General features: G+C 41.0%; 1 protein-coding gene across 3 annotated transcripts in view; it reads left to right on the top strand.

Moving 5' to 3' along the window:
• Positions 1-6321, top strand: part of LOC133956375 (sodium-coupled neutral amino acid transporter 3-like) — a 37941-nt gene extending 31620 nt beyond the window's left edge. For all 3 annotated transcript variants that reach the window (XM_062391353.1, XM_062391355.1, XM_062391354.1), the window contains one exon: positions 3930-6321. In XM_062391353.1, coding sequence (XP_062247337.1) covers positions 3930-4034 — 105 coding nt within the window. In that variant the 3' untranslated portion in view covers positions 4035-6321. The remainder of the gene's footprint in view (positions 1-3929) is intronic.
• Positions 6322-12328: the final 6007 nt, after the last annotated feature.

Here is a 12328-nt window from a genome sequence, read left to right as displayed (position 1 = left end):
TCGGAAAAAAAAATCTGAACGTCATCTCGTTTAAGTTCCACTTAGTTTATGTCCAATAAAGTCGGTGAATGTACACATGTCAGCTGTCTATTCCTACATCTTACAGAAACAAACTACACCGATGGCATATAGAAGAGTTTAAACACTCACCGAAGCACCTCGTTGCTTGACGCACGCTCCCGATCTTGAATCTGGAATCGATTGCTCCTCCTTGGATCCCCGGATGTTGCAGTTGAATTTTTTGAGGTTGAATTTTTTGAGGTTGAATTTTTGAGGTTGAATTTTTTGCGGTTGAATTTTAAACGTTGAAAAACATTCAAATACATAATTTCCATGCATAAATATTCAGTGCTAGAAATTCAATGTCTTTTTTGTTTCAAATCCCGATGACACAGATTTACTTCCATATAGGTGCTCTAACCAGCCACCGTCAGCCGGACAACACCGCTGGCTTAACACACTTTTCACATTAATCATAGAGTCGTAGTTGTGATTTAGGGAATGAAACAGGAAGTTTGAGGTGCGGAAATGAGGTCGTCCAGAAATGCTGGCATTAGCGGACCAATCACAGCCAAGGGCTATCCGTGGGCTCTCCGCCATGCCGACATGTAGTTAGAAAAACTAACTACATGTCTACGTGTCACGACTGCTCCCCCAGCCGCGACACGTGCCCAGCGGATTTACCACAAATATGAACATTGGCCACAAATATCGGTGAAAGATAGGGTTTATTACCGATAAGCTGATATCAGTAAACGAGGCGAATATCGGCCGCTACCGATGTTCGGCCGATAAATCGGTGCATCACTAAATAAAACATATTTAATGTAATATTACAATTAATTATGTTCAAGAATAAACTTAATTTGTGCTTAATGTCTCACTTTAACCCACAGCATTTGTCTCACTTTAACCCACAGCCACCGTTTTAGAAAAAACAACATCTCTTAGCAATTCAGGCTAAGCTTCAGCTAGCATCAATCACATGGTTTTATATGTTGGAAGTTCATCAACATGTATGATATAAGTTTTTCTACCTGAATCAATTTGTTTTGACACAACAGTTGATTAAGTTCAAAGCAAGAAAATTTACTTTTACATGCAAAAAACACATTTTTATGAAAAAACAATTACCACAGCACCAATTTCTCCTTCATGGCAAGGGGGGAATGGGAGGGGCTTGAAAACATAATGGTCACATGACCACAAATGTGTACCGTTGCCTATATACAGGGAGTGTCTCACATTATCCGATGTCTCACATTAACCCGCTCTCCCCTACTCAAATAAATACTATAAGTACTATACAGTATGAAGCTGTGCGTCTATCACTCCTGCAAATATTTCCCAATAAAAATACATCCGGGGCTGCTCTGGTTAGCCATGTCTCTGTTAACAACATAATCCTACACTGCCGGTAATCCCTCTTATACAGGCTCAACACCGCTAACTCGTCCATCTTCTTAGGTAGAGTCATTACATTTCCCATATGTAAAGCTTCCATGGGTCCAGTTAAAGGCGCTTTATAAATTTATGCCATCATTATTATTATTATGATAACTATGGATGGTAAGACAGGTCAAGGGTTTCCTCATCGCATGGCACCGGGCACCAGCGAAGATTCCACTTCTCACCTCGAGGGGAATATTGACCAGATATGGTCCATATAAGAGCAAAAAAACAGAATAAAGAGCTCAGAAAACACGATGGACTTGGTGTCCATAGTGTACAGACACTATAAGAACAAAATAAATGAAGAACTATTTAACCTTTGTGTCGTGTTCGGGTCAAATCTGACCGATTTCCATTTCGATCAATCATAAATATTGTGTTTTACATTTTATTGTCTCAAGGGCTTATGATATCCTCCACACTAGGCATTTGAACATTTAAAATTGCTGATCACTACTTTCATTGAATTTTGAGTTGTTTAGTCAACTTTGTAACACCTGTGGTGTTCCCGGTCAAAAATGACCGCCATAGGAAATGAATGGGTGACCCTAGATTGTGTTCATTCATCAGATAGTACACAACCACAAATCCACCACCACCACCACACGCACACACAAACATACCTACACGCACACACACACACACACACACACACAAACACACCTACACGCACACACACACACACACACACACACGCACGCACGCACATACACGCACGCACGCACACACACACACACTCCACCCCACGTGAACCCCTTTCAGACTGACCATGTGTCCTCTCTTTCCCGTGCTTATGTGCCTGTCCCCCTACGTGAACAACACCTTCCAGACTAAACGTGTAACACTTCAAAGTTACCAATTAGGTGTTTGTTATGGGAACCTGGCTCTTTCCCGGGGTAATGTGTCCATCCCCCCACGTGAACCACACTTTCGATACAAAACGTATGATATCTTCTCACAGATCCCCTATATATAGCTTGCTTGTGCATTGCTCTTATTTTACTCTGAACACAATGAGTCAGACGATCAGACGTTTTTCTGTCAGAGAGGCTCTTGACCTTTTTTTTCAAACTGATGAAGACGGGATTGGAGTTGAACCAGAAATAGAGGAGGATGTTTCAGAAATAGAAGACAACGATCCTGATTTTGATCCAGACCATCATGAGACCGAACAGTCAACATATGGCGAGGAAGAGGCCCCTGAGGAAGAGGCACCTGGGGAAGAGGCCCCTGTGGAAGACACACCTGAGGTGACATTCCAGTCCAAGGATGGCAACTTGCTCTGGTATTCATCCCCCCAGGAGAGAGGAGGCAGAACAAGAGGGGAAAAAATCATTAGGATGTCTTACATGTTTCAAATGTGATGCCTACGTTTGCAAGACACACTGTGACCTGATTGCAAAATGCCACTCCTGTGTCTGAACACACACACACACACACACACACACGCACACACACACACAATGTGTTCATGTTGATGTTCTGATGTTCTGTGAATTTGGTCTCTGTTTTGATTTTTCTACAATAAATGTTAATTTTGGAATACAACTTTCAATTTCTGTGATTATTCACTGCAGTTATTCATGTAACCAGTAGTCTGAGACATTGTTTACAGGTTAAAAGAGAGTTAAATACAATTTGGTGACGATCAATGGTTTTTGTGTTAATGTAAGGGCAGTTAAAACAGGCCGGTCAAATTTGACCGGGAGCACCAAAGTAAGGGGGGAGAAACGAACACGACACAAAGGTTAAAAAGAAAGAAGGAAGACTAAGTTAAGTAATGCTCTTGTAGGTTGTAGGTTATCCTTTATATTTATTTTTTTATTGAAACTTAAATCACCTCTGCGCCTCTGTAGTGGCCTCGGTTCGAATCCGGCTTGTGGCCCTCTGCTGCATGTCACCTCCCATTCTCTCTATCTTATTTTCATAAGAAAGTATATGTATGTATATATAAACGGCTGTCTTATTTTATACTTCACTGTAGCTGCCGACAGATCAAGTCTCGAACGCACCTTATCTGATTAATTAATATAAGAACAATTTTGGTTTTCTTAGGAACTTTCTTGAGAACAAATTTTAAAGAAAAACTTTAGAACATATTGGTGAATGAGTCCCAAATCTATCAGAGAGAAGAGTGATTCTGTAAAAAACGCATAGAGGTAATGACGTCTGATCTACTGATTTGGCCACATTGCTTTTTTATAACACTGCCATACAAGCCAGTAGCCAGTAAGATTTACCTTTATCCTAAACTTATCCTCACGGTCAGCTTTTCCAAATAAGAGGCTGAAACACCTGATTACGCCAAGGTATAACTGAAGGTTATGATATATGATTTTCATCATAACAACAAGGCCGACAGAGTTCAAAAGTGATGTTCCTGGTCTAATCAGGACGTTTTTTCTCTCCGCAGGTGAGGTAAGTGCTTTACAAATAAAGTGTTATTAATATTAACATATTCTCTTTGGGTTTTTTAGGCTTCATGTTTCACAGCGCTGGGTTTCATATTCATGACCATGAGTCTGACATTCATCGGGATTGACTGGTTGATTGGAGAAAACCGAAGTCACGGTGGCCATTAAAGAGCAGTCCTTTGGAGACCAAGAAAGATTCAATCTACCGCAGATAGGATCGTGGCTTCAATAGTGATATAGACAGTGAATTCCTCAAGAGTGTAAAAAGGAACCCAACATAGTCCTGTTACCATATCAAGTTGATATATATATATATATATATATATATATATATATATATATATATATATATATATCACCAGGATGTTATCAAATGTGATGCCCCTCTGTTCTGTATGAGGAGTTGATGAACATGTTGACCATGGAAGTCAAGAGGAGCTATATGTGTTGTATTGTAACTGCAATATTCAAAGCAAATTGGGCCAATGTCTTCTGTAGTTATACGGTGTTTGATAGAAAAACATTAAAATAAAGAACCCTCAGAACTCCGAATTAAATAACATTCTTAAATGCATTCAGATAATTCACTTCAATTGATGGATACGTTTTGAAGGACACTAAATCTCATTGCCAAGCATCTTGTATGGCAGCTATTTTGCCTTGAAAAGTAAATTGAAAAGTAAATTTTAAATGTTGCTTTTCCATATTTAATCTAATTAATAGCTTCGTAACAATTGTTTAAGCAGGAGATGTATGCAGTGTTTTTACAGAGCTGTCAACTTTTTCAAAAAAGCTTGGAGTGAGATTTTGTCGGGGTCGACCAAAATTTTGTAGCGCACGCAGCCACACACGTTGGTGGCTCAAATATCAGGGAATTTGAATTAATTTGGCGTTGTATCCATGTTGTGCCCTGCATTCTGGTGGTTTGTGGGGTCCAAAGTCTTTGATAGGGGCCGCCTATACCACAAGGGTCATTTAAAACAGCACCCTTTTCACCCTTTCTAAAACAGCCCTCCTGAGACTGACCTGTTTTGAGTGCCCGGGCATCACAGGAGAGGCTGTCCACTGAGCGAGCGCCCAAGCACGGGTTAGGGTTAGGGTTAATGCAGCCGGAGACCGGGGGGGGGGGGGGGGGTTCTGGAACACGTTCCGGTGCTTTTTCCTAACAAAGCTCCCCACAAACAGCTGTTTTCTATTTATACCTGCTGCTTCAACCGGGGGCGACACACACACAGAAGCTACGACTCGGGTTAGCCTCCGAAAGCATTATTCCTCCACCCGAAATGGGATCTCTCCCCCCACCTCCCAGTCCGATGCTTTCTCGGATGGGGTGCCACATTTTCCTGCAACACTGCTGTAAACAAGTGCACAAGCAACCATTCCAGAAAGTGCTGCAACTTTAAACACAAACTAGCAGCAAGCTAGCGTTAGTCTTACGGGTAGCAGCAACGAGCTATCTAAACGGCTACAGCGGCAGAGACATGGTCCCCTCACTGGCACGTCCCCTGAGAAAACACCGACACGTCCACCGGCAGCGAGCCGCTGACATGGAGCCAGCAGCCTGTTTGAAACTTGGCTGAACAGCACTACTGGCATAGCAAAAATGATAGAGACCTGTCCTCCAAACTATGGGTTTTATCAGACATTACAGAAAAGGAGGAGGGGTTGCAGTTATCTATTCTACATAGTTTGTATGCAGAAACATTGACCTGGGGGATTTAAATCATTTGAATATCTAGCTGTTGAGCTCAAAGCAAAATTATCAGTATTAATTATCACAGTTTACCACAGAGGTATTCACCGCTTTTTCTGCAGGAACTCTCAGAGCTGGTATCGCAATGTGTCACTTTATGTGATAGGCTAATTCTGAAAGAAGACTTGAATATTCATGTTAATATCAAGAATGATCCCGAAGTTACGGAAGTTATAAATTTACTTCAAACCTGTCAGCCAAACCAGCATGTACTGGAAGACACCCATGGCAAGGGAACTAAGTGACAACAGGAGGGTAAAACATGAAGAATGTTTCAGTATGTGAAATACCAATCTCTGATCATCACTCTGTATCTTGCGGTTTCACACGAACCATCATATAGTAAGCATGGGCTATGATAACAAGAAGACTGCTCGATATAAAATATTTCTCCTCAGATACTCGACCATTTCTGACAATAATCCATCAATTCATTGACCTTCCATTATGCTACAAAGTGTTTATTTTAATCTATGCTGCAAATACCCTTATCTTTATGATGTTCTCAATTACACAGGGCATATTTTGCACTTCTGTCTGTCCTGGGAGAGGGATCCCTCACATGTTTCTCTCTGAGGTTTCTACGTTCTTCTTACCCTATTAAAAGTTTTTTAAGGGCAGAGGATGTCACGCCTTGACCTATGAGATCAATTGTGATTTGTGAATATGGGCTATACAAATAAAACTGTATTCATTGATTGATTGATTGCAAAGACCAAAATATATATTAAGTTTGAAAAGAGACTCCTTGATGAGCATGCTTAAGGTTTGTGATAAATCTCAGCTCAGTGGGGCTGAGAGAAGAGTGCGGTTTCCACAAGACATCATACGGACGCTGAAATATTAAAAGAGTGGGCTCAATAACGTATTTCTTAGAATGGAATGATTGAAAAAGAGAGCGGAGTGACTGTTTTCATACATTGAGGGTACCTATTGACACCCTTCAAGTAATTACAGATAGTAAAAGCCCAGAAAATTTATTTTACACAATATGGAACCTTTAAGTAATTTCCTTCACATTATAAACACATCCCTTTAAACAGAAGCAGAAGAATAATAAAGGCCTTTATTATTCTCACTATATGCGGCAACTGGGTGACATCATCAGAGCGCACAATGTTTGTTTCCATAGTTATGCAGATGATACACAACTGTACATTGCTGGTGAGCCAAATGATGATGACGTTCTGCGCTCAATCACAAAAGGTCTTTCAGCATTTCAGGATGAGCAATAATTTCTTGAAGCTTAATTAGGCTAAAACAGAAATCCTTTTAGTAGGTCAAAAATCAAAATGAAAAAACACTGGAAAATAAAATGTGTCAGCTAACTCTATGCATTAAATCAGAAGTGACAATCTAGGTGTAGTCTACTACTCTGATCTGAGTTTCCCACGATGGCCGAAACCTAAATTTCCCAAAACATAGCAAAGGTATGCATTTATAAATCATACATATGCTGAAAAGCTGATTGATGCCTTCACTTCTAGCCAGCTAGAATACTGTAATGCACGTTTTACTGGCCTCCCAAAGAAAACAAGAGATTCCATCTCATTCAGAAATCCTTTTATACAAGGCTCTGTATGGGCTAGGACCAGGTTATATTGCTGACTCTGCGCATATTCTGAAACTTCTTATTAGGGCCTGTGTACCTACGGTGGGAGGCCCTATTGTATTTCGAAGGATTTGTATATCCCTTTTGGGCTTTTTCAGGGCCTAGACATGCTCAAATTCTTACTGGTTGCTGACCATGGACTGTGATTGCAGCGGGACTGCTTGGCATGTCAATTTGGGGTTGTCCTTCGGGATGTTAACCCTCATCAAATGCTGCTAAAAACTTTAATCTTGATGATGTTTTCCTATACTTGACATCTATTGCACTTCTTTCCGTCCTGTGAGAGGGATCCCTCACATGTGGCTCTCTCTGAGGTTTCTACGTATTTTTACCCTGTTAAAAGGGTTTTTGTACCTTACTCTTGCTGAGGGTTAAGGACAGAGGATGTCAAACCCTGTTAAAGCCCTATGAGACTAATTGTAATTTGTGAATATGGGCTATACAAATTAAATTTGATTGATGATTGATAATGGCACAAGATTTCTGTGACTTTTCGTCAAACACCATAATAGTGGCATGGCGTCAAAGTTCAATTTGCCGTTAAAGCCGATATTGCCGTATCTTCAGTGTTCATGCTTCAGTCTCCCTCAAAATACATTTGTGTAACAACAGCACCCTCCTGAAGATATTTATATGGTTGTATGCATGGGCGTGACAAAATAATTTACTAGCGTCCCCAAAAGTGAAGCCCCGGCACTAAGATCAGCCGACCTGTACAAAAATCGAGAGGGACATTTTTCTTTTCACTACAAACAAAAAAGTCTGATGAACTTGTCCTTAGTCTTTCATTAGATCAACTTCAACTTCTGTGAATGTCATCTCAACAAGATGGCGATATAAACTACCTTGGTAAATATGAATTCATCACACAGTGTGATGTGGCGTGGCGTGATATTTTGATGATTCGATAAAAAAGAGGGATTTAATATAACTCTTTTGTGCATTGTTCTTTCAGCCTCAAACCTCTTTCAAACATTCACAGTCCCGCCCTGATCAGATCCATATCAATATTGACTAATCATTACAGCGCCACCTGCTGGCTACAGGAAGTGTCATGTTTCAAACCTTGATGAACTGCTCTTGGCTGCTTGAGCTGTATTTTTAAAAGAACACTTCAAATGATTCATTAAACAAATAATTCATTGTTGTCAGTTTGCAACAGTTTCAGTGATGTCAGAATATTTTTATGTCTTTGATACAAAGATGAAAGGTTTATACGATCTGAAGAGAGAAAATATTTTTTTTGACCTGAACAGATCTATTAGTCTAGTATAGTGATAGCGATAGCTAGCCTGGATGCCAGACAAACTTAGCCCCGCCCACAACATTTGAGGTCGGGAGGTTCGGTCTGGAGTCGCTCCGTTGGGGAGAAATTATGCCCGACCGGGCCAATCAGATTGTCAGGGCGGGCTTTATACGATGATGGACAGATGATCAACGGTAACGTAATCAACCACGTCATCAAATTGCCCTTGGGTTGAATTCGTTTTCAACAAACATGCTTGCCGCTGGAGAGCTGAGATTTGTATATGCTGCCATTGAGTCTGTTTTAGAAGACATCGACAGCGCATTCATTTTGAAAGAGGAACAGAGAACATCCCTATCGCGCCGGCACTTGGCTGTTCACACCGGACACTGAAGCGACGCTGAACTGCCGGGCAGCGCAAATAATATCACCTGTTGATCCAGTAGATTAAAAGCATATACTTACTTGTTGCTCCAACATTAAGCAACTGCGTCCCAACATTTGTCTTTCTTGGTGTTGTCTTTATACAACATGATCCGAGGATCATACAACTCACTGTACTTCTCCACTTCAATTATTAATTTAATGTCATCCATGTTGAAGAACTTCGCTGTTTGCTCCGTTAAATGTCGGGGGTCGAGGGTAAATTACGTATTCTCCACTCAAGCCTATGTGGAGAATACGTGGCCCCCTCTCTCTCTCTTTTTATCTGTATCACTGCTTGTGTTCTGTATTGGATGGGCAGAGGGGGACATTTAATAATGTCATTGGTCAAATTAAAACTCCAGGACAACAGAAGGGGACTTCAAAGTATGGTATGCATATTTGATCATTTATATCGTATAAAATATGTCATCAATATAGTTTAAGATCGTTTTTCAGTGGGTTTCCTGGTGCGATACACTCGTGTCAAGCACAAAAAATAGACTCAACGCCGAAACAATTGCTGCACGGCGCGAGGCAGCCTTGGCGCAGCGTGGTGCTTCAGCCTCCGGTGTGACCCGCACAAAGTTTTAACATGGGAGTGGATGTGAGCCAGCTGTTATTTAAGGCTTGGCGCTGTTATTTAAGGCTTGGCGCTTCGGCATCGCTTCGGCATCGCTTCAGCGTCCGGTGTGAACCCGGCATTAGTAAACAACTCACAATGTGTTGCTTAACATACGTCACATACTACGTTGCTCTGATTGGTTGTAGGTCTATCCAATTGAGCGAAGAGGAATTTTATTTCCTGGTCAGTTGAAACACGCCCCATAATCACAGCCCAATGGAGCGGTCTCAGGCTCACATTCTGACTAAGAATTGTGAGTCTGACAACGTCAGGCTAAGTGATAGCACCAGAGAATGGCAAAAGGAGGTAAGCCTCGTTTTAAAACTAAATTTGATTTAGATAAAGTTTTCACTATGGGGTCTAACTTGATGGGGTGGACCGTAATGCCTGATTAGTGAGCATGGTCCAGCGGTGCATGACAGATGCAGGAAGTGAAGTGTTTATCCTTGGCGCAGTGCACAAAACGCATGCAATGCGGAGACGTGCGCTTGCTCATTGATCGCTCTCTCCACTAACCGCAACAGGCTTCAAAATGCGTGTGTTCAGGCACGTCAGTGCTACAACGTAGCCCTAGTTTTAGCTTCTTTTCTTAACATTCTATGGTCAGTCTATATTATTTAACTTGTCTTCATGACGACTCAAAACACAGTACAAGTCACATTCAGCCATCTCCACACATTGTTCTACATGCAGCCCTTTTCGATAACACATCATTCAAATCATGGACAGCATGGCATTTAGAGTTCAGTGTCTTGCCCAAGGACACTTACAGTGCCTTGCATAAGTATTCACCCCCCTTGGACTTTTTCCAATTATGTAATGTTACTAACTGGAATTCAAATAGACTTAAATAAACTTTTTCCCGTTTGATCAACAAAACATGCATAGTACTTTGGAGGTGCAAAATAAATTTTATTGTGACACAAACAATAATGAGAACAAAAAAGTTGACATCTGTTGGGTGCATAAGTATTCACCCCCCTGTGTCAATACTTGGTAGAACCCCCTTTCGCTGCCATTACAGCTGCAAGCCTTTTGGGTATGTCTCTACCAGCTTTGCACATCTACAGATGGAAAGGTTTGTCCATTCTTCTTGGCAAAAAAGATGAAGCTCAGTCAGATTTGATGGAGACCGTCTGTGAACCGCAATCTTCAAGTCTTGCCATAGATTCTCTATTGGATTGAGGTCTGGGCTTTGACTGGGCCATTTTAAGACATTAACATTCTTTAATCCAAACCATTCCTTTGTAGCTCTGGCTGTATGTTTAGGGTCATTGTCCTGCTGGAAGATGAACCTCCGCCCCAGTCTCAAGTCTTTTGCAGACTGCATCAGATTTTCTTCAAGGATATCCCTGTATTTGGCTCCATCCATCTTTCCCTCTATTCTGACCAGTTTCCCTGTACCTGCTGAAGAGAAGCATCCCCACAGCATGATGCTACCACCACCATGTTTCACTGTTGGGGATGGTGTGCTCAGGGTGATGGGCAGTGTTGGGTTTTCGCCACACATAGCGTTTTGCATTGAGGCCAAAAAGTTCAATTTTGGTCTCATCTGACCAGAGCACCTTCTTCCACGTGTTTGCTGTGTCTCCCACATGGCTTCTGGCAAACTCCAAACAGGATTTTTTATGGATCCCTTTCAACAATGGCTTTCTTCTTGCCACTCTTCCATAAAGGCCAGATTTGTGGAGTAGACGACTAATAGTTGTCCTGTGGACAGATTCTCCCACCTCAGCTGTGGATCTCTGCAACTCCTCCAGAGTAACCATGGGCCTCCTGGTTGCTTCTCTGATTCATTTTCTCCTTGTCCGACTCTTCAGTTTTGGTGGACGGCCTCCTCTTGGTAGGTTTGCGGTTGTGCCATATTCTTTCCATTTTCTTATGATGGATTTTATGGTGCTCAGAGAGATGTTCAAAGCTCTGGATATTTTTTTATAACCTAACCCTGCTTCATATTTCTCCACAACATTATCCCTGACCTGATTGGTGAGCTCCTTGGTCTTCATGATGCTGTTTGTTCAGTAATGATCTCCAACAAACTCTGAGTCCGTCACAGAACAGGTGTATTTATACTGAGATTAAAATGCAGACAGGTGGACCCTATTTACTAATTACGTGACTTGCAAATGTGATTGTTTTTAGGGGTTTCACAGTAAAGGGGGTGAATACATATGCACTCAACACTTTTCAGATTTTTATTTGTAAATAATTATGAAATCCATTTAATATTTCCCCCCACTTCCAAACGATGCACTATTTTGTGTTGGTCCATTACATAAACTCATGATGAAATAAATTTTAATCTGTGGTTATACCATGACAAAATGTAGAAAAGTCCAAAGGGGGTGAATACTTATGCAAGACACTGTAACTGCAAGGACAAGAGGAGCCGGGATCTAACCTCCTGGGCCACAGCCACCCAAAGCTATAGAGCCATCTTACTCTGCCCCATACGTTGATAAATGTATTATTGTAATTTGAAAATAAAGCAAATGGAATAAGATATCACATGGTTTATTATTGCTAGATTAAGGTTAATTATTTTCATAGTAAGTGTTTACAAAGAAATATGATGAAAGTTAAAGACACTCCATATCTATTTAGATGCAAGGTAACCCCAGTTTTAAAATACATTTAAACCACAGGATAAGAACCTGCTACAATGTAACTCAAGCTTATGACCGATCAAACTTCGGTTTTAATACAGAAAGTAATGTTAAACAACTTAATCATTAAACCCAGTTGTTTAACATTTCTGGTGGCCCTGAAGCTTTTATGAAGACAAATGGTAATAAGTCTGTAA

The sequence above is a fragment of the Platichthys flesus genome, chromosome 7 (genome assembly GCF_949316205.1).
Source record: "Platichthys flesus chromosome 7, fPlaFle2.1, whole genome shotgun sequence".
Taxonomy (NCBI): domain Eukaryota; kingdom Metazoa; phylum Chordata; class Actinopteri; order Pleuronectiformes; family Pleuronectidae; genus Platichthys; species Platichthys flesus.
The sequence above is the reverse complement of the archived record's forward strand: the minus strand, read 5'-3'. Positions and strand labels throughout refer to the sequence as shown.